We start from the raw sequence: 23,089 nt of genomic DNA on the forward strand, positions 1-23,089 counted from the left end.
TGGGCTGGGCAGGTGTGTGGTTCTGTCTGCCCACTGTGCTCTGACAGGAGGTGACAGTGGTCCCCAGTGGGGTGTCCTGGGGCAGCTGAGCCTGTGGCCAATGGCACCCATTCCCCGGGCAGTTCTATGACGCACCCTACGAGTACGAGCTGATGTTGAAATGCCTGAACATTGTGTTCACATCCATGTTCTCCATGGAATGCGTGCTGAAGATCATCGCCTTTGGGGTGCTGGTATGTGCCTTGGCTCCCTCTTGGCCTTTTGGTGGCCAGCATCCTGGCTTTTCCTCTGTAGGGGCACCTTTGGGAACTCACAGTTTGGACCTGGGAATTCCCCGAGCTCCTGGGCACATGTAACACTGCAGGGGCCTTGGGAAGGGGTGGCTTCGACACTCTTGGCTGTCCGAGCTCTCCTCCAGAGCAGCTCCTGGAGGCAGCTGCGGCCAGACTCCCTCTCTCTGGACACAGGGCTCTCAGTCAGGCACCTGCCCAGGCCCAGAGGCATCTGTGTGCCTAGCTGTGGTGTCTGCTTACACTGGCTTTGTGCTGTCCCACCTGGGAGCCCATCTGTTCCCTCGCCCTTCTTGATTAGAGGCCACCTCCTGCAACTCCTCACCTGGCAGAGCCCTCACCAGCCACTAGCACTAACTGCTCTTCTTTCTCTCTAGAACTACTTCAGAGATGCCTGGAATGTCTTTGACTTTGTCACTGTGCTGGGAAGTATTACTGATATTTTAGTAACAGAGATTGCGGTAAGTAGCATTTCCTGTCCCTCCTCCAGGGTCCCAAAGTGGTTTCCTTCTGGGGTACTCCTTCAGTGTGTCTCCAGGCCCTGGCTGTGCTAGCTCCTCCTCTCTAGAGCAAGGGTCCCTCAGGAGCCTCTGGGGAGAAGGGTTAGAGCCTCTCCAGAGGTGGAGTTTGGGGATTGAGTATTGTCTCAGCAAATGCTTTTTCTTGGATAAGAAAGTGGTTCCCAAAAGAGCTTCCAGGCTGATGGCCTGAGAATCACCTGGGAGCTCCCTGGTAACAACTCACCAGGAAGACAAGAATCTTTTAAATTTGTATGTGTCTAACAACTTGGCACCAAAAACAGAAACCAAAACCAATAAGAACTTAGAATATTTTAAAATACCAGGTTTCTTTTGCACATATATACATACATACATATATATATATATATATATACATAACTGGAGATGCTCACTCTTATCGAAGATACATGGGGTATGTCTAAAAACTAACCAAGTGCTGGAACATAATCTTGACTCAACAGATTTCAAAGAATCTGAATCATAAAGCAATATTCTTTGAGTACAATGCATTAGGTTAGAATTAAATGGCAAAAAAATCTCATCTGTTTGTATTAGGTTGAACTCTCTAGGAGCAGACACTGAGATGAGGGTTCTCATGAAAGTTATTTCTTAGGCAAAAGCAGTAGAGAGAGATTTGGGGATACGTACGGGGAAGAGAAGGGCCGGAAATGCTGCGTCTCAAGCCAAGTGTTGAGGGGTAAATTTGGGCCCCCAAAGGGGCTCTGGAGACAGGGTGGTCACACCCTAGAGCTGCAGACTTTTACCTCTGGGCCCATTAGTCCTTGGCTAAGGGCTCAGACATCTCCGGCTCCCCTGAGTGCACCCCTAGTGCAGGTGATGCAGGCTCTGGTGGCCTGAGCTGTTGGGGATGAAGGGACATGAGGGGCCGTCATAATGGGGCCACCCTGGCCCTACTCAACTCTGCTCACACCCCATGCTGGTTTCCCATCACTCATTCTTCAGGATGGTGCTGGTCAGCATCTCTGGGAGAAGAGAGTTGGTAAGAGGAGCTAGAGCTCCCACTGCTGTTTTAGTCAGAGTTGAGCTGATGTTTATCATCTCATTCCACCTCTGCCCCTTCTGGAGTCCTCTGACCTGTGGCTAGCCTTCTGCTGCCCTTGTTCCTGGTCTGGTGAAGTGACCCAGACCTTTGCCCTGTACAGTCCAAGTCCCTGCTTGCCATATACTTATGTGGCTCTGGTGCCATAGTGATCCAGTCACAGTTAAGATTGGTCATAGGAGCATCTAGAAAGGCCCTGGTGAGCCCCCTGCTTTCCAGATAGACTTCTTTCTGTCTCTGTACAGCAGCAGCTCTGCCCTTTATGATAATCAGCATCAAATACTCTGGCCAGTATGGGAACTCTGCCTGCTGGTCCTCTGGCATGAGGAGCCCAAAGTGGCAGGGACCACCATGGCTTTGGTGTTCCACAGTGGAAGCTTTCCCCACGCCTTTGATCCAGGACCTCTAGATTCGCCAAACCTAAGCTTATGGGGATGATCAGGGCAAAGTTCACACTGGGGCGCTGAAGTGGTGGTGAGAGGGGCCACCTCCACTTCCACCCCTTGTTTCCTGGATCCATGCATTCTACCTACTGGGCATCCAGCACCATCTATTGGCCATCAGTTCATCGTGAACCCCATAAGGTATATCACTAAGCTGGCATTTTATCCGTGCCTATAAGAGGCTGTCTCAACATTTTAGCAGGCCTGAACCTCCTGAGTGATGTGGAACATGACATGCCAGCAGGCCCTCTGCTTGGTCTGTTGTGATGTTACATGGAGTCCTATGTTGGTAAATCTGGTACTAGTGCAGCCCAAGGTACTGCATCAGCAAAGGCACACCCACACCTGGGATATGAGTGACCCCAGGTGAGACAAATCACTGCTGTTTCCAGGTGACGGGATTCCCATGTAAGCGACTTACTGCCAAGTAGCTGGATGACAGCCTCAAGCTTAGTACCCCGTAGAGGCCTAGTGTTGACCTCTGCTCATGGTAGACTGGACATTCAGCAGTGGCCATGGCTGAATCAGCCTTGCTAGGAGGGAGCCCAGCTGTTGGGCCCAGGCACAGCCTTCACCTTGGCCACCATGGCCACTCCATTCATGGATCCACTGTGTGAACATAGGGCTGGGGAGGATAGAGGTTGGCTGACATCTGTTGGTTGACTCATCCCGAAGCTTAGTTTTTAGTGCCTCTACAGCCATGGATGCCCTCTGGTGGACATTGATCTGTAATGCAAAGACCTGCACATGGTGCCCAACCCAAGGTCCATCTGGATGCCTCATCCCCAAACCTCGTTTCCTCCAGAGGCTGGACCAAGCTTTAGCCCTTGTCTAGGATCCTGTAATCCTTACCACAGGCAACTTCTTTCTCCACACACACTGTGGCTGATCGGGTGCACCACCCAGAGCTCTGCCTCAACCCTCTGTCAGGCCATCCCTGCATGCAACTCTAGTGAGGCCTGCACCAATATTGAGGAGGTTGAGCCAAACCCCGCCCCTCCCCGGCCATTAACCAGGTTTAAGTGTTTCCTCCTAGTTTTAATGATCACCCCATGATGTGTCGGGCTGGGGGGTGAGCTGAGGAAGAGACAGTGGTGCAACAGAGGTGAGAGGCATGAGGACTGGGCCACCTGCCACGTCCCTGTACCTCTAGCTGTGCTTCGGTTTGGCCCTAGATATAGCACTTCCCTTGTTGGTGGGCCTGGTGCACACCACTCATGGGGAGAAGCTTTGGTGTCATGAACACGGCTGTCTCACGGTCAGACAGTCTCCACCAGGGTCCAGTAGCCAGGACTGGCCCCTTCCTTGACGTCTTCTGCGGGTGACATGGCCTTGCTCCAGAGTCCTAGGTGTCTGCACTGACTTTTCTATGGGCTTTCAGGACACTCCACACAGAATCTCTCTGTACCACAGACACCCCAGCACTGTGGGTCTGTGGAGTCTTCTGGCCCCAGTGGCAGGGCCCCTGAGGTTGCAGCATGGCTCTGCTGAGACCCCTCTCTTGCTGGGAAACCTCTCAAACCTTGCAGCTTTGTGTCATCTGATAAATGGGTCGCAGCAGTATTGCCTGAGTGGTATGTGCTGTCTCCAAAATTCAAAGAAGCCTACCAGGAGTAGGAGGTGTGAGGTGCAATAACTACCCTGTCTTTTCACCTGGTGTCCATGTCCTGGTGTAGCTCACACCTCTGGATCCTAATCTTACACGTTAGGTTTCTACCTAAAATATGAGGAAAGATCATTTCGATCCTGAACAAATTCTTCCAGAAAATAGGAAAAGAGTGAACATTCCCTAAGTGTTTGTATAAGACTAGTACAATCTTGACACAAAAGTTTTTAAGAAGATAGAGTATAAGAAAGGAAAAGCACGATCCACATTCACTCATTAATGCAGATGCAAAATCCACCCCCATGCATAAGCAACCCAAATCCGACAGTGCACAGGAAGGAAAGCGCCGTCAGGTTTGTCTCAGGAGCTTAAGGCTCCACATCAGAAAATCGATCACTATGATTTTCATTAACAGATAAAGGACACTGTTGATGTGATCCTGTCTTGGATGCAGAGAGGACATTCAAAAGTTTAAAATTTTATTCATGATAAAAACTATTAGCAATCTAGGAATTATTAACTCGATGAAGAGGATTTATCAAAAAGTCCTGTGGAAACATTATGTATATAATGGTGAAATTTAGAAAGAATTCCCTTTAAAATCAGAAAAGGACAGTGATGCCTGTGACCACTCCTTCTTTTCAACATTGAACTCAGGTCCTGGCCAGTTAAGTAGATCAAGTGTCAGCTCCACGAGGCTAGAGGTTTCTTTTTTGTTCACCGTATTCCAATGCTTAGGATAGTGCCTGACGCTTTGTAGGTATTCAGTAAATACTTGTTGAATAAGACAAGAAAAATGAATAAAGCATCTAAAGATTAGAAAAGGAATAGGCGGGGGGCTGGCCCTGTGGCCGAGCAGTTAAGTTCACGTGCTCCGCTGCATGCGGCCCAGTGTTTCGTTGATTCGAATCCTGGGCGCGGACATGGTACTGCTCATCAAACCACGCTAAGGCGGCGTCCCACATGCCACAACTAGAAGGACCCACAACAAAGAATTTACAACTATGTACCAGGGGGCTTTGGGGAGAAAAAGGAAAAAAATAAAATCTTTAAAAAAAAAGAAAGAAAAGGAATAGGCAACACTGTCATTATTCGCAGATAACAGTATTATTTATGGACGAAATCTAGAATAGTCTAAAATTAGAGTGTTTAGCAAAGTTGCTGAATGTGAGGTCATCCGAGTAGGTTGATTGCATTTCATTACAACATCAGCATCCTGACAATAAACCTAACACTTGTGGGCAAGATCTTTATGTGGAAAATTACTAAACTTGACTGAAAGATATCAAAGAAGACTTAAATAGATGGAGTTATATGTCATGTTAATTAATAAGTAGTGTCACTCTCAGAGAGACGATGATTTCCCCCAAATTGTTCTGTAGATTCAATGTGATTTCAATAAAAATACCAATGATTTTGTTTCAGTTTTTGTTTGTCTGTCTGTTTTGGAACTTGACAAGCTGCTTCTAAAATTTATGAGAAATACCACAGGCTTCAGAATAGTCACTATCCTTAAGAAGAGGAAGGTGCTCGTGGGGTGGGAGGGAGGCTGCTCTGCAGCAGTGAGTCTGCCAAAGCCGTGCCAGGACTGCGTGCTCTTGGCACGGGTGAGCTGCACAAGCCATGGAGAGAGTCAGGAGCCTGGACTCAAACTCCCCAATGTCTAGGGACTCGCTTTGTGACCGAGGGCTCTGCTACCTAGTAGGGGACAGTTCAACAATCAATATGGGTGTGATTGATGATCAATATAGGGAAAAACAAATTGGATCTTGGTTCACACCATTCACAAAAACATCTGTTTCAAGTGGATGAAGAGACTTAAGTATGAGGCAAGACTTTAAAACTCTGAGAAGAAAATACAAGAGATTGTCTCTAAGACCTTGGGACTGGGGTGATTTGTGAAATGAAATCTATAAAGCCATAAATCTATACCAGCCATAACTGAAAAACATTCTGTAGAGTATTTTCTGTTTATCAAAAGAAGCAAAGCAATCTATGAACAGGGAGAGGGTGCTTGCATCACATTCCGTCATTAATACATTTAAAAATATTTCGGTTGCCTGTCATGTGCTAAGCGCTATTCTAAGTGCTGCGAGAAAAGATAGTCTCTGCTCTTCTGGAGTTCCATTCTAGTGGGGAAGGCACACGCAGTCAGACAATGACAGGCACCAAGAGGAGGCAAAACAGAGGAGTGGGTGTGAGACGCTGGGGAGGTGGGGCAGGTTGGGACTTTGATGGTGTGTCCAGACCAGAGATGGTGACTTCTGAGTGAAGACATCTGGGCTTGTGAGGCAGCTGAGCAGGGGCGACTAAGGGGAACAGCTCGTGCGGAGGCCCTGAGCTGTATGCCGCCCCTGCGTGTGTAGAGACGACATGGTATGCTGTGGCTGGAGCAGCATGTGCAAGGAGTGAAGGAGCAGCCAAGGCAGAGGAAATGGGGGGCAGGGAAGGCCTTGCAGTCAGAGTAAACTTGGGCTTTTATTTTGAGTGGGATAGGAGGATTTAGGGATTTGTGAACAGGAGTGACATGATCTGGCTTTTAAGGCCATACCTCTGGCTTCTCTGTGGGAATATAGTGCAGGGCACAGGCAGAGGCAGACCAGTTTGGGCAGTCGTAGTTGGGTTCTCCCAGAAACTGACTCTGAGACAAGAATTTGGTGCAAGTTGTTCATTTAGGAGGCGATCCCAGGAATAGGGGGAATGACAAAGTGAGCCAGGGAAGGGAGGCAGCCTATAAGAAGTGCTATCAAATCAGTTACTATCGTGGGTGATAATTGGGAGTTCTGAGCCTCAGGTATTCCAGCAAGTGGCAAGTTGGCTGGGGTGTTTTTCACCGGCCTGTCTGCCGCTGGTTGAGAGCTGCTGGGAAGTAGGGGCTAGAGAATGTTGATTTTCTGGCTCTTGTGTCCTTGCCTGAGAAAGTTCTCAGGAAGAAAGATGTAGATGCTGACAATTGGGTATTGGGCCTGCAGGGATATGGAGCTGCTGAGCGTTGCTGTAGGGAGCCAGGCAAAGGAGCTGGGCTGGGACAGGGGTGAGAAATTGTCAAATTCTGGATATAATTTTAAGGTAGAGCTGCTGATGGACTAGATGTGGATGTGAAAGATGAGGCAAGAATGACATCAAACTTTTTGGTCTGAGCCCTTGGGAAAATGGATAAGCATTAATTGAAAAGGGAAAGAGTGTGGGCGGAACAGGTTTGTTGGGGACTGTCACCATGCAATTTGTACATTAGATTTGAGTCACCTGTTAGGCTCCCAAAGGAGTCATCCAACAGGCGATTGGACAGATGGGCCTGGTGTTTGGAGGACAGATCTGGGCCAGTGACATAGGGTTGGGAATCACGAGTATATAAGATAGTAACAGACCCATGAGACTGGATGAGATGGCTGGAGGGCAGGGAGGTCTTCCAAACCACTAGCAAGGGCTAGTGTCCAGGATGTGCAAGGCTCTTCTGTGAGTCAACAAGAAAAACAAAACAACCAAATGGAAAAATGAGCAAAAGGTATGGTCGGGCATTTTACAGAATAGAAAACATCAGTGGCCAAGTAACATAGGAAAAGATGCTCAACCTTATTTGTAATCAAAGAAATACAAAGAGAAATAGCATTGAGATGCCATTTCACACCCACTGATTTGTCAAACACAAATTCTAACAGGGCCAGCTGTTGGCAAGGATGTGGAGCGGCAAGAACCCCCTACTCTGCTGCTGGGGGAGGCAGTGGTGCATTCTTTCTGGGAGAGTGGCCTATACCTAGAAAGTTGAACACGTGTGTACCCACAAGCTGGCAGCTTCACGCCACAGGGTATCTGGGCAGATGAACCAATGTTCATGGCAGCACTGTTTCCAGTGTCAACAGAATGTGGTATGTCAGTACAGTGAAGTGCCATACAGCTGTGAAAGAACACGAGTGACATTCACATCAAAAGGGGTGCTTCTCAAAACTGTGTGTGCTCACTGTCAGAGCACAAATTTGCCCAAATCCATGAAGGCTGTGCACGGCATAGCCCATCACAGAGATTAAGAACAGGCAGGCATACAGAGCAATTCGGCAGGAAAAAGAAATAAAAGGAATCCAAATAGGTAATGAAGAAGTAAAACTCTCGCTGTTTGCAGACGACATGATCTTATATATAGAAAACCCCAAAGAATCCACAGAAAAGCTATTAGAAACAATCAACAACTACAGCAAAGTAGCAGGGTATAAAATCAACATGCATAAATCAGTAGCATTGCTATACATTAACAATGAACTAACAGAAAAAGAACTCAAGAACTCAATCCCATTCACAATCGCAACGAAAAGAATAAAATACCTTGGGATAAATTTAACCAAGGAACTGAAGGATTTATACAATGACAACTACAAGACTTTCTTGAAAGAAATTGACGACGACATAAAGAGATGGAAAGACATTCCATGCACATGGATTGGAAGAATAAACATAGTTAAAATGTCCATACTACCTAAAGCAATCTACAGATTCAACGCTATCCCAATCAGAATCCCAAGGGCATTCTTTTCAGAAATAGAACAAAGAATCCTAAAATTTGTATGGGGTAACAAAAGACCGCGAATTGCTAAAGCAATCCTGAGTAAGAAAAACAAAGCTGGAGGAATCACAATCCCCGATTTCAAAACATACTGCAAAGCTACAGTGATCAAGACAGCATGGTACTGGTACAAAAACAGGTCCACAGATCAATGGAACAGAATTGAAAGCCCAGAGATAAAACCACACATCTATGGACAGCTAATTTTCGACAAAAGAGCGGAGGGCCTACATTGGAGAAAAGAAAGTCTCTTCAACAAATTGTGCTGGGAAAACTGGACAGCCACATGCAAAAGATTGAAAATTGACCATTCTTTTTCACCACACACCAAAATAAACTCAAAATGTATCAAAGGTCTTAAGATTAGGCCTGAAACAATAAGTCTTCTAGAAGAAAATATAGGCAGTACACTCTTTGACATCAGTTTCAAAAGAATCTTTTCGGACACTATAACTCCTCAGTTGAGGGAAACAATAGAAAAAATAAACAAATGGGATTTCATCAGACTAAAGAGCTTCTTCAAGGCAAGGGAAAACAGGATTGAAACAAAAAAACAGCCCACTAATTGGGAAAAAATATTTACAAGCCACTTATCCGACAAAGGGTTAATCTCCATAATATACAAAGAACTCACACAGCTTAACAACAAAAAAACAAACAACCCGATCAAAAAATGGGCAGAGGACATGAACAGACGTTTCTCCAAAGAAGATATAAGTATGGCCAATAGACACATGAAAAAATGTTCATCATTGCTAATCATCAGAGAAATGCAAATCAAAACTACACTAAGATATCACCTTACACCCATTAGATTGGCAAAAACATCCAAAACCAAGAGTGACAAATGTTGGAGAGGTTGTGGAGAAAAAGGAACCCTCATACACTGTTGGTGGGAATGCAAACTAGTACAGCCACTATGGAAAACAGTATGGAGATATCTCAAAAAGTTAAAAATAGAAATACCTTATGACCCAGCCATCCCACTACTGGGTATCTATCCTAAGAACCTGAAATCAGAAATCCCAAGAGTCCTTTGCACCCCTATGTTCATCGCAGCATTATTTGCAATAGCCAAGACTTGGAACCAACCTAAATGCCCAGAAACTAATGATTGGATAAAGAAGATGTGGTATATATACACAATGGAATACTACTCAGCCATAAAAAAGGACAAAATTGGTTCATTCGCAGCAACATGGATGGACCTCGAGAGTATTATGCTAAGCGAAATAAGCCAGACAGAGAAAGACGAACTGTATATGACCCCACTCATAGGTGGAAGATAACATATAGACAAGGAGAACTGATCCGTGGTCACCAGGGGAAAGGGGGGTTGGGGGGAGGGCACAAAGGGGGAAGTGGTGTACCCACAACAAGACTAACAATAATGTACAACTGAAATCTCACAAGGCTGTAATCTATCATAATCTTAAAAAAAAAAAAAAAAGAACAGGCAGGCATAACACATTTTAAGTTTGTGGTAAAACATAAAGGAAAGTGATTATTAACAAGAATTAAGGGTAGTTACTACATCTGGAGAGGAAAGAGGGAGACAGAGAGGAAGGGCTTCAAAAGTAATAGTGACATTCTGTTTTTTAAACTGGGTGATGAATATATGGATATTTTATTATTTTTCTTTAAAATGTGTATACATATATTTATATGTATTCTTTATGTGACATGTTTCATTGTTTTACAAAGTTAATGATCTGAATAATCCAGGCAAAAAGCAGAAAGCTGCCATTTTAACAAAATATCCAAGGTTGCTTTGTTCCGTCAGCTGTTGGGATTGTGGCTTTGCCCAAGTGCCACCCCTTCACATGTGCTTTTCCCCCAGAAACAGCTCATACCAGTGTGGTTCCTGAGAGGAGAAGGCTGGCTATGTTTCTGATTCCTACGGACCTCCTCCTTGGACTCAGGAGTCTTTATTCTGCTGGATAAAAGGACCCAAACTTTGAGCTCCCAACTGCAAGGCCTCAGCTCTGGGGTTTTCTGCCTGTGTGTGCCTCCTTGCCAGAGAGCGTGACTGCTGAGAGGGCGTCACGAGGAGGACAGGCAGGGCCAATGCCACAGACATGCAGAGAGCACTGACACCCAGCTGTCTTCTGGGGAAACCTCCCCCTGAGGCCCCGGATGAGGCAGAGAGCTCCTGGAGTCCAGGGGCTGAAGGGACCCAGTGCCTCTGTCAGCTGCTGGACACTCGAGGCCAGGACAGCTCATGGTTGTTTCAGACCTCACTTCGAGTGAGCCCTCCGTGGCAGCCCCCTCTACCCTCGAGCCCCAGCAGGGCTGGTGGGAGGGCTGGGATGCCACTGGGTTTGAAAGCTCGGCTGTCCCTGGCCACTGGAGCTCAGTCTTCACCCTGCTGTGCCTGGAGGAGAAAAGATGAAAGGAAGCCATCATGTGGATTAGTGGTGTCTTTTTTCTTTTCCATTTGTAGTCACTTCATGTGTTACTTTGTGAATGCACTTTTTTTTCTTAGGCAAAAATATGAGTGTCAGTTCCCACCCCAACTTAAAAATCAAAACAGAGCAAGTCTTAACCAGGGTCACGTAGAGGGAGCATTCTGAGCAGGCGTAAAACTGACATTGATTTCTTTGCCTGGAAATAAAAAAAAATAAATGTCTGTGACGTCATCTTTGGATTTGCATTACAAACAGGAATGCAAATGAATGCCACCATGTCTGCATAACCTACAGATTTCAAAAATATGTTTTGATTTGATGCATTTTAAGCAAAATATGCAAAGTTTACCAAAATCCTAAAATTTTCCGATGAAGTATTCAGAGTTCCAGTTTTTGCTTGTGTTGATGACTCATTTTCTCTTTTGTTTTCTGTTTTTGTTCTTGACTTACCGTACCTGCCTGCTGACTCGCGCCATCCAACAACATACAATGCGAACCATGTCTCCGTCTGTATGTTGCGCACCTGCTGCTCAAACATCCCAATTTGTAAATAATATGCAAATATCCATCCATGAAAACATCACATATAGGAAACGGTTGGTTTCATGACTTTAAACGGTTCTTAAAACTCCTTGTTTTGCTTGCTCTGCTCCTCTTCTTTCCTCTGTTTCCTGTGACCCCTGCCACTGCCCTCCTGAGGAGTGTGCTCAGAGTCTGGTGCACCCGCCTCCTCTGGCCTCTTGTGCACTCTCCCAAGCTCCTGGGGTCCAGCAGGGGCTTCCAAGGGCCCTCCCAGGAGCCATTTGATTGTGGGAACCTGCTTGGCCAAGAGAGGAGGTAGGGCTCCTGAGTGGGAGGTGGGTAGGTGCTATGGCCCTTCCTCCTATTGGGACCAGCTCAGGACTGGGGAGGTTTTGCAGGATGTGACTTTGGACCTGATCCCTGTGGAGTCCATGGTTTCTGTTGCATGGTCATCTCCCTACTGGCACGTACTATCATGCCAGTAGACAAGGTTTGGCTCTCTCCCATGGCCTCTGGTGAAGTCTTCTATAGCTTCCTTTCCGGACAGACCCATCCATGGGGGTCTGGCCTGGGCACAGGGCTGGGGGGTTTGGAGATTTTCTCTTCATGATTCAGAAGGGGTCATGTAAGCCCTTTACTGAGTAGAAAGGGGCTTCTGTCCCAGGAGACAGCAGAGTGCAGGGCTCTTTTATCCAGGCATCATTGACTCATGGGCGATGTGCAGGAGGCATGAACCAGTCTTCCTTCCCTGCCCTCAGGAATACTTGAGAGCAAAGATGTTGGAAGCAGACTAAACTGAGGCTATGACTAGAGGCTCATATAAAGTAGCAAATATTTGAGATTCCTGTTAGAGAAAGTGAACATTTGAGATTAAAGTGTCCCACAATTGGAGCAGAAAAGCTTGAGTTTTGAGAAAATGCCATTTGATGCTGCAGGAGTACCAGGCGGCATCTTCTGCACAGCCTCCTACTCATGTCACTCAGGCCTCTGCTGAGTCCACCCTTCCGTGCCTTCCCTTTCTTCATAGCACACGTTTCCCCCTAACATGCTGTGTATGTGTATGTGGTATGTGCATAGGTTTCTTTTCTTTCTTTCCTCGTCAGTCCCCTTGAGAATGAAGGCTGGGCAGGAGAGCAGTTTGCTCTGTACCCTGCTGGGCCTAGCCTCAGCATGCTGTGTGGCCCTCGGCAGCATGCACTGGTCTGAGGGGGAGGCCTTCACTTTGCTGTGACCCCGACCAGAGGCTGTGATGTGCTTGGTCTGGGGTCAGTTGATCACCTTTGTGGGGTGGTGTTTCAGGTGCTCAGTGCGCTTATAAATTTCCTTTCTCAATGATTCCTCACCACCTGGGCACGATGTCCTAAGGACTCCATCTTGTGGATGAGGAAGCTGGGCTCAAAGGAGCTAGGGCCCAGTGTCCCCTCAAGTGACCAGCTGCCACATTGAGGGTGGGATGACATGCCTTTCCTGACTCAGGGGTAGGTGGCAAGAAAGAAGGGCCTGATTTTGAAGTAGATGTAACTGTTCCCCAGTGCAACAGAAACCGTGGACTCTGGGCGGATGGGGCAGACCGTATCCACTTCCAAGGGGTTGGCTGAGGCCAGAGGTGACTGTGCACAGCCATGGGGAGGCTGCCGTGTGCTCACTGCCCCTACTGTCCCGCATGCAGTCTGCATGGTGGTGCCTGGCAGTTCCCGCCCTGGCTAAGCCACACGTGCTCAGCCTGTCACGCTGTGCTTGAAGCTTCTGTGGCTGCCGTCACCATCTGTCCCCATGGCTCTCTAGGGCCGTCTGTCTTTTGACACCCCCACCTCTCTCCTGAGTACCCACTGGAGCCCCAAGAAAGAAGCCCAGGAGGAGGGGTGGGCACTTGAGTCTCAACAAAAAGTAGTAAGTGACTAGCTGAGCTTCTCATTTGTGCATTAAGTAATTTGGACAAACATTGCCTTCCTCTGCCTTGTTTGTCTGCAGTCCCTTCTTTCTTACCCAGAAGCCTGTCTTTCCCCCAATATCTTAAGGGAATCTTGTCTGTGCCAGCTGCCTGGGCAAATTGCTTTGAGCTGGGCAGGTGCTGACAGTTTTATCACAATCCTGGCCCCTCTGGAGCCACCTGAGCAGGTGGTTTCAGAGTGGAGACCCCTGAGGAGGCCAGGTACTTGGCAACCCCCTCCCTTTGCTCTGCTTTATTATCTTGTACAAAGAATTTCCTGGCACTATCGAGAAAATCCCCTTTACCCCCCATGCCCATCCTCCTGAGGTGACCGGCCTGTCTGAGTGTTCCTGGGGCCCGCGGGCTCTGATGGTAAGTGTGACCTTTCTCAGCTGTCCTGTCTACTACTGAGTTTCTTGCTCTCAGCGCAGGTAGGTGAGGGAGCTGTGGGCATACCCTTGTACCCTCCAGGGCCACTCCCTGGGGTCCGCTTCTGCCTTCTTGCTGGTCTGGACCTCAGTTGACCACTCCTTGGCTGCCTGCCCCCACGGCATTGTCTAAAACTAGTCTGCCCCCACGGCTCCAACATCTGCTGTGAGGTCTCCTCAAGTGTGCCCGTAAGTTCCTCACTAGCAGAGATAGTCCAGAGTCCCCAGCCCGCTTTGGTTCCCAATAGGGGGAAGAAGCCAGCCCCTGAGCGTGGAGAAGCTTCAGGGAAGTGGTAGACAAGGCGTGGGTTGGGGCCATTGTCCCCAGAAGTAGGAATGAGACCCATCTCTCCACTGAACGCCTGGTCCCAGCCAAGACTAGATGGGCAGCCCTGGAGTGAGGGCGCTTGGCTCTGCCCAGGCTCCCGCTGCCTCCTGCATGCGCTCTGCTGCTGCTGCTGTCTCATTCAACATCTGTGTTCTCTTTTCTCTTTATCTGACCACTGAATCTGGCAACACGATGTGTCTAAGTCTGAGCTGCTTGCATATTTTAAAATACCAGAGTGGCAGGAAGCTGTTCTCAGGCTGCGTGTGGGCACCTGGTCTCTCAGCAGACAGAGGGTGGGAAACCGCCTGGGTCCACAAGCACCCCCATCTACTCACGGACACTGTCCAGAGCCGTGCCCCGTGAAAGGGATGAGCCAGTACTTCAAGGTGCCCCAGGCCAGAGTGGGAGCCTCACTCCCAGGTAATCTGTGGAGTCCAGAGACTGTTGGTTTATTTCTGTGCTTGGTTTTGAACCCCTTGGATGAGGGAGCAGTGCAGACCTCCCAGGTTCCCTGGAGCAGAGACCTGTTTGTGGACTGCAAGGTGGCTTCTGTGGCGTGAGCAGCAGGACCACTAACACTTATGCCTCCTGCAGTGACTTGTCTGCAGGTGCCTGGAGCAGCCCCAGAGGAAGTGTTTGCCCCGCAACTGGCCCCCAAGCAGGCAGGGGCTTTGCGGGCCTTGTGGGGAAGGGAAAGGGCGTGGCCACTGAGCCTGGGGCGGTCCTGTCCCAGGTGCTCAGTGGCGAAGCAGCCCTGCCCTGGACTACTTGGCTGTGTCCTGAGAGGCGGTCAGTGTTGGAGGCCCAGCCACTGGTGATCTCCCCGGTCCACCTGGCAGCAGGGAGCTGCTTCGGAGAACTTTTCCCACTGTCCCTGGCTGTTGGGAATGGGGAGCCTAGAGTGAGGGGTTTCTCTGATGTGCTGCATGAGAAGTGACTTGCAAGGACAAGCTTTACTTTCGGAGGTTTTCTGGTGGCTGATTGCTGCTTAGACTGTGAAGTGGTGACTTTTGTGTTAATCTCTCTCTTTACCCACTTTTCCTCGGGACCACAGTGACCCAGGAGAGGTGGGTAGGCAGCAGCCTGCCTGCACTCATGAGGGTCTGACTTCCAAAGGTCAGAGAGCACCCTTTCGCCCCTGCAGAACAACTTCATCAACCTGAGCTTCCTCCGCCTCTTCCGTGCCGCCCGGCTCATCAAGCTGCTCCGCCAGGGCTACACCATCCGCATCCTGCTGTGGACCTTCGTCCAGTCCTTCAAGGTGGGGCCTGGCTGACCCTCTTTGTCGTGCAGAGGCACGTGGCTCCCCCACACCGGATCTGCCCCTCCTCTGGAAGGCTGGGAGGGGCCGGAGTCCACATCTGCTTGTTGGCCCCTATTGTAGTTTAGAAAGACCTTTTAAGTCATCCAGAGAGCATCTTGTTAATGTTCCCAAAACTCGGAGGTGGGTTTTATGACTCTGATTTGTAGATGAGGAACCTGAGGTGGTCACTTCTTGGAGTCGGGGCCGATGTCTGTGTGGCCCCAGAGACCCGGTCACCGTCCACTCTCTGGAAGAGGCCTGAGCAGGGCGGCAGGGCAGGACTCCCTGCGGGGCAGCTGACGGGTCCTCTGTGTGTCTCCACAGGCCCTGCCCTACGTGTGCCTGCTCATCGCCATGCTGTTCTTCATCTATGCCATCATTGGCATGCAGGTGGGTGCGGCCACGGGGATGGTGGTGCACAAGGAGCTCCTGTCCCCTGGGGCAAAAGGGCATTGATCATGGTCATTAAATCATAGTAATGACAAACTGACACCTAGCAAACATTTCTATGAGCCAGGTACTGTTTTGAGCACTTTATGAGCTTAATCCTCAGCAAGACTATTCTATGTATGAGGACACTGAGGCCTCTTGCCCAGGGTCTTCTAACAAGGGGAGATCTGCCCTCTGAGGTGCTCTTGACTGGAACCACACTGTCTCTGTTGGGATGCAGTGTGCATGTGTGGGTGCTGGGCCCCCATGGTGGAGCCTTGGAGCACGTCTGCATGGCGCCGATGGCCCACAGAGCAGCAGTGGGTCGTTCTGTGGGTCTGGTAGCAGTTCTGAAGGACAGATCCTTTACAGGAGATTATGTCCCACTGCAGAAAGAAGTCGACAGAATCGTGTCAGATCATGTACTTGTCAATTTACTTGCATAATGGAGATTGTGTTCATTTTGCCAAAGAACACTTTGTCAGCTATTTGGGAAAGCGTTTAAAAGACACAAAGCAGTGTCCCAGTTATGAACCTCTGGCATCTGGCCACTTTCCAACAGTAGGGTTGGGAGATGGACCCGAATGTTAATTTATGGTGGGAGGAGCCAATGTCTTAAAGGTTAGCTGGAAACTGAATTTTAAACTCTATTTCAGGGATTCAAATTTCTCTTGCTTTAAAATTTGCTGATATCTAACGCTATTTAAAACAAATATATATTTTTCCTTGCTTTGGTCTGTGGACATACAAAAACATGTATGTCACTGATCTTTGTTTTGGATGGATATGTGATAGATAATTCATAAGTTTTTCAGCCGGATTCCAGATTTTAAGCTAAATATAGTTACTGACTCATTTGCGTTTCTAACCCTGAAAAAAATCAATTAAAATGGATAAAAAGCGCATCATGATATTTGTCCAGAAGTTAAAAAAGAAACTTTCAAGTGCTCTATCAGAGCTATTACCAGTATAACTACTGCTTTGGAATCATTGATGAGAGAATGAACTTTAAAATGCTTACTGTCTTATAGCTAGCACAGCTGGGTCCCATTTTTCTGGTCACGCAGACTTGCAACCCTGGACGGGCTCAGCCGGAGCCAGCACGTGCTGAGCTGTGGGACAGTGATGTGCTTGGCTTTCAAGAGGTTTCTCTACCCTGGAAATGCACAGATGCTGCCAGAGCCAGAAGCACGGCCCCTCTGGCCCCGGCAGCAGCGGTGGTGGCTCCCAGGGGGCATCCTCTGGCCAAGGGCAGCATCTTGTCCCTTGTGGGTCCTCGCGTGCACACACACGTTGTCTTGCCTGGCCTCAGCTCTTGAAGGCCCAGCAGTGTCCCCTGCAGCCTCCTTTTCCATTCCAGGTGTTTGGAAATATTGCCCTGGATGATGACACCAGCATCAACCGACACAACAACTTCCGGACATTTTTACAAGCCTTGATGCTGCTGTTCAGGTGTGTTGTTTGTGAGGTCATCCCAGGCTCAGAGGCTACTTCATTCGGCATGGAGAGGGTATGTGCCGACCCTGGGACCAGCCCCTTCCAGCCCCAGGTCACGCTGGCTGCCCCTCAGTGGACCTTTCCAGTTTTTCCCATCTGCTTGTCCTTTCCTAAGGGCTCCAGGGCCTCAGGACAGACTGAAGGGAAGCACCTGAGGGAGGTCAACTTGCGAGTTCCAGGCCAGGCTGGGCTCTGCCACCTTGTCTGGCAGCAGCCAAAGGCCTCCAGTGAGGCTGCAGCCTGAGACATCAGGGAGGACAGGCAATGCCTAGCAGGGCCTTTCTTGGTGTGCTGGCCTCCAGCTTTCTATCTGCTCACCTTGTTGATTGCAGAGATCTGTGGGAGCAGGGACTAGCAGGGCTGTTGACAGAGTGTGTAGCTACTCAGTGACCCAGGGAACCCAACTGGCTGGAACTGCTGGTCTGAGTGCACTCCACCTGCCACCGTCGCTCATGGGAACCGTTGTTCCCTCAGTTCTGGGGTGCAGCCTAGCCACACACCAGGGTGGAAACTTGAGGGGCACAGGGCTTGTTTCAGGCTCAGAGGTCTCCCTGTGAAGATGTGCCTGAGGGAGTGCTCAGGGCCAGCTGCTATTCTTGGGGGTGGCCTACCCTCTGTGGATGGGGGCTGCTGGCCATCCTGGTTTGAGGACAAACTTGGTGGCAGAGGGAAGAGCGTGATTGTGTCTCCCTGCCTCCATAGTCTCGCTTGTTTAGCCAAGCTTACCACCATGACCCTAGGAGGGAAGAAAAGAGCTCTTCGTAGGGATTTATGGTAGAGACCCTGCCTTGGGGCTCCTTCCTGAGGTTTCACCACTGACGTTCATTTATGCCAATGCATCTGCTGCTGCAAGGCCTGCCTGATACAGCCTGCCCTGTGCGAGAGTTCTGGGGCTCGTGGCAGTTCTCGCAGTGGGTGGTGTGCTCAGCCCAAGCCTGCTTTGTTGAGCTGCCTGGAGAGTTTTCTGACTCTTGTTCTTTGCATCAGGTGAACAAGCATCCTTAGGCTTACACTTTTCTCAAATAGCATCGTTTCTCTGGACTTTAGCTGTTACTTTTTTATTTCCTCATTTATTAAAATCCTGCCTTGTGCCACAAAATATTTGAGGCAGGTCTATGAAGTCAGCCTTAGTTTTAAGCCTTTGGTCTCAAAGACCTCTCTTCCTCCCTGATCTTTCTGTTACATGTGAGTACCCTCATCAGTCAGGCCTGGCACCGGCTGAACCAGCTGCCCTTCAGGAAGCCCCTACACCTGGCCTTTGTCAGTGGGGAGTGGGCCCAGCTTCTCCCCAGGGCTGATCACACAGGTGCACCAGAGAGGGGGATCCAGGCCTCTGGCCTGCCTGCAAGTCTAGTGCACATCTGGCTCCTGGTACTGGCTGTGTGTCCAGGAGCAAAAGTCCATGCAGGAGGGTCCTCCAGGGTGGCTGCTCAGGGTGGGAGTGTCCTTGATGTGTTTGAGAGACTGTTGAGGCTGGTGTGGCTGGACTGGGTAGAGCAAGGACCACAGTAGGGGGTGAGGTCAGGGAAAGAGCAGGAGCAGGTCTCACTAAGCTGTGGGCAGTCATGTGGCTTTTGGATTTTTCAGTGAGTGAGGGCATCATTGAGAGGAGAAGTGACTTGATCTGACCTGTTTAGTGGACCTGCTGGGCTGCTGGGTAGGGAGGGTAGAGGGAGAAGATCCATCAGGAAGCTGCTGTAGCAACTCAGGGGGGTGATTGTTGCTTACCCGGGGTGGTGAGAATGGTAAGCTGTGGCTGTTTTTTGAAGGTGTTTGGATGGCTGGTATTGGGGAGGAGATCAGGAGTCCAGGTGGGGTGTTTTGGCTTCGAGGCATCAGATGCCCGCAAAGGGGTGCTCACCATGGTGCTGACTTCTGGTTCACCGGATTATTTTTACCAACTAGTGCTTTCCCAATTAATGATCAATTTGAAAATCTAATTCCAGAGGGTTCTTTTTAAGAAGCAACCATCTGTTCCCAGACCTTATATGAGTGAGGTTCTCTGCGGGGAGGGGTACACTTGACACAGCTCTCCTGAGTGCTCAGGCTCCCCCAATTCCTCCCCAGGCCTCTCCTGGGCCTTCCTTCGTGGGCCTCATAGCTCTGCCCTTCTTCTCAGGAGTGCCACCGGGGAGGCCTGGCATGAGATCATGCTGTCTTGCCTCAGCAACCAGGCCTGTGATGAGCATGCCAATGCCAGTGAGTGTGGGAGCGACTTTGCCTATTTTTACTTCGTCTCCTTCATCTTCCTTTGCTCCTTTCTGGTAAGTCCTGGCCACTGTGCCTATCCCAGAGCCTGTGTCTGCCTGTCTCAGTCTATCTCGGGTCCCTCCACGTCACTTGTTGATCCTTGATTTTGATTCATGTCACATTACAAGCTGATTCCATGTTGATGGCCCTTGTTTCCCCAGAGATGATGACCTCATAATCCTAAAAGGACCCACTGGGTAATGAACTCCTGTGGGCCCAGCCTTACTTCTGTGGAAAGGGTTTTAAGTTTCCATGGGGCAGTCATCCCTTAGTTTTCATCTTCTAGAAGGACTTCCACACTGGCGATGGGATATAAGGAGGCAGCACTGCGACCAGCGTGCCTAGGGCAGAGGGGCCATAGGAACCTAATGGGATCAGGGTGGGGAGGCTGGTGGGCTGGGTCCCAGGAGTGTTGATTTTATTTGAAGTCAGCAGAAGCCTTTGGGAGACTTTGAACAGGGATGAGACATGATCTGCTTGATGTTTTAAAACTTCACTCTGGCTTCTGGTCAGGAGAGGCTATGGAGTGAGCAGGACTTGAAGGTGACAATGGCCTGGAGAAGCTGGGGAGTGAGAGGAGCTGGGTGGAATTGGGCTGCATTTTAAAGGTGGAGCTGATGTGGTTGATGATTGAACATGGGCATGAGAGAATGGGAAAGAAAGCTGCGCCCTAGGGTCTGTTGGGGTGATGGAGTGATTGGTTTTCCCCCTGACATGGGAAGACTGGGGAGCTACATGCGTGGGCTTAGGGAGGGAGGGAACAGTGGTGCCTAGTAGTTCTATGGGTTGGATATGTAAAGTAGTTATCACCAGTGTTTGGTGTATTTATAGGGCTGGATGGTGTTCTCTAGGTCCCTGCTACACAAAGTGTGGTCCAGAGACCCATGGCTTAAGCATCACCTGAGCACTTAGAAATGCAGATTCCTGGGCCCTCCCCAGACTCACCTTGTCAGAATCTCTGGGAGAGGGACCCAGGAATCTGAGTTTTAACAAGCTCCCCAGGTGATTCTGTGTGTGCTAAACTTTGAGGAGCACTGACCTAGGGAGAGTGTGATTTGAGAAGACCGATGAAGACTCAGCCCTGGGGCTATTTAGGAGACAGAAAGGAGCATTGGATCCAGAAGTTGAGAAGGAGCAGTCAGTGAGGCAAGTGGAGAACTAAGAGAGGGCAGTGCCCCCGAAAGCCAAGGGAAGAAAGCATCTCAAGAGGGAAGGAATAATCAATCATGTGAAATCATGTTGGGAGGTAGAGTAAGATGATGACTGAGAATTGTTCACTGGATGTGGAAAGGCAGAGGCCATTGGTGACCTTCGTAGGAACAGTTTCTTTGGCATGATGGGACCAAAGCCTTATTGCAGCAGGTTCAAGAGATAATGAGACATAAAGAACACAGCAAGAGCAGACAGCCCCTCTGAACAGTGGGAAGTGCTGAGCAAATACTTCAGATTTATGGTCATAACTTTCAAGCAGGACCAGCCAGCACAGTTTGTGCTTTTATCTAGCCATGTTCATGACTTGGCACCATGGATAGAGAAGTGTGTTACCCAGATTTGGGCTTTCCCAGACAAGTTTAAGGAGGTAGAGAAGTGTGTGTGTGATGTTACTGCTGGATGTGGGATCAAAGCTTGGGACAGAAGGAGGTGAGGGCAGGAGGGAGGAGGAGCAGGAGGCCACGGGATTGGAGGTCCTCACATGGATAAAGAAGTCTTGGGATACAAGTATTGGAGGAAGTGAGCCAGGAGGAAAGGTGAACAGAGAGTGGGACATCTAAAGTTAAGGCTTTGAAGGTGGTAATGGTAATGTTCATTGGTAGTCATTGGTAATGAGCAAGTGTAACATAGTTCTAGGAATAAGGAGCTGAGATGATGGGGGAGAGTCGGGGGGAAGGTCAAGGAACAGAGAGGCCAGGCAATAGTTGGCTCATCTCAGTGGATATTAACAGGAACAAGAATGATGCTAAGAGTAGAAGTGGAGACAAAACCAGCAAGCCAGGCGCTAGATTTTCCATGAAGGAAGGGGAGAAGATTAGTAGATCATGAGCATTAAAGAGCAGGGACTTTATTTTTTTAAGAGGATGGAGGGGGGACGTCCATGTTTCAGCTAGAGCGAGAAGAAATGGAGAATATTCAGGTAAGAAGAAAATAGAAGGATTTCTGTTAATGGTGGACTGTGAGTGTTGGAGGATGCAGTAGAAGGTTGAGATGGTTGGGAAAGGTGTGCATGTAAGACAGATGAGCTTGCATGTTGATTGAGAAATACAGAAAAATCTATGGAATTGTGTTTCACTATTTGTCAGAAACCAAGGAGAAAGTACCTCAACATAATCAAGGCCATATATGACAAACCCACAGCCAACATCATACTCAATGGACAAAAACTGAAAGCCATCCCTCTGAGAACAGGAACAAGACAAGGGTGTCCACTTTCACCACTCCTATTCAACATAGTACTGGGGGTGTTGGCCAGAGCAATTCGGCAGGAAAAAGAAATAAAAGGACTCCAAATAGGCAATGAAGAAGTAAAACTCTCGCTGTTTGCAGACGACATGATCTTATATATAGAAAACCCCAAAGAATCCATAGGAAAACTATTAGAAACAATCAACAGCTACAGCAAAGTTGCAGGGTATAAAATCAACATACATAAATCAGTAGCATTTCTATACACTAGCAACAAACTAACAGAAAAAGAACTCAAGAACTCAATCCCATTCACAATCGCAACGAAAAGAATAAAATACCTTGGGATAAGTTTAACCAAGGAAGTGAAAGATTTATACAATGAAAACTACAAGAAACCAAGGAGAGGATTTGCATGTTGGGGTCATCCCGTGATTCCTCAGAAGACCCCTTGTGGGACTGGGGAGGGAAGATTTTTCTGGAGAGTCACTGTCCTGTAGGTAGTGGGGGCATTGGTTCTCTATGCAGTTCACCTGGTGCTGCAAGAATCAGGCTACCCATGAGTGTGAAATTGAGCCCACCATCCTGGCTTTGCCATGCTCCTGGCTGCAGAGATGAGATTCCACAGAAAGCCACATTCATGATACCACAGGGCCAACATTCCCTGGATATGTCCAGGATGAGCTGAGGAATCCCTCAGCTAAACCCAGGAGTGGGTTTAGCTGTCACTCTTCTGCAGAAACGTGGGTATTTGATGGACACTGTCCTTTGTGTCTTGTTCCCACGGACCTCCCTCACAGCTCTTGGCTGACTCTGGTGCCGTTTTCTTGACTGAAGCAGAGAAGGGTTGTGGGCTGGAAGTGCAGCCCTGCCAGCACCTATCTGTCAGGTGTGATTCTGTTGGGTACCTCATGCTATGAAGCACTTAGGTCTGGTCTGACAGAGAAGTGACAGTGAGAAAAATGGAATTGTGATTTGGGGATGGGTGTCAGGACGAGGTTAGGTTGGGATTCAGTCACCTTGATTGGAGTAGGGGGCATTGACAGAATAACAGGAAATGAGAGTGGTGACAACCTGCTTACAAGTGTTGAATCAGGTACTGTGCAGATCCCATGACTA

At 48.8% G+C, this 23,089-nt stretch overlaps 1 protein-coding gene across 10 annotated transcripts in view; it reads left to right on the top strand.

Moving 5' to 3' along the window:
• Positions 1 to 23,089, top strand: part of CACNA1B (calcium voltage-gated channel subunit alpha1 B) — a 198,330-nt gene that overhangs the window by 144,696 nt on the left and 30,545 nt on the right. For 9 of the 10 annotated variants that reach the window (XM_070596538.1, XM_070596539.1, XM_070596531.1 and 6 more), the window contains 6 exons: positions 123 to 233; positions 668 to 751; positions 15,236 to 15,352; positions 15,719 to 15,784; positions 17,184 to 17,275; positions 19,440 to 19,584. In XM_070596538.1, coding sequence (XP_070452639.1) covers positions 123 to 233; positions 668 to 751; positions 15,236 to 15,352; positions 15,719 to 15,784; positions 17,184 to 17,275; positions 19,440 to 19,584 — 615 coding nt within the window. The remainder of the gene's footprint in view (positions 1 to 122; positions 234 to 667; positions 752 to 15,235; positions 15,353 to 15,718; positions 15,785 to 17,183; positions 17,276 to 19,439; positions 19,585 to 23,089) is intronic. The other variant, XM_070596540.1, reaches the window with a different exon arrangement.

Source organism: Equus przewalskii, chromosome 26 (assembly GCF_037783145.1).
Source record: "Equus przewalskii isolate Varuska chromosome 26, EquPr2, whole genome shotgun sequence".
In the NCBI taxonomy this organism is placed as follows: Eukaryota; Metazoa; Chordata; class Mammalia; order Perissodactyla; family Equidae; genus Equus; species Equus przewalskii.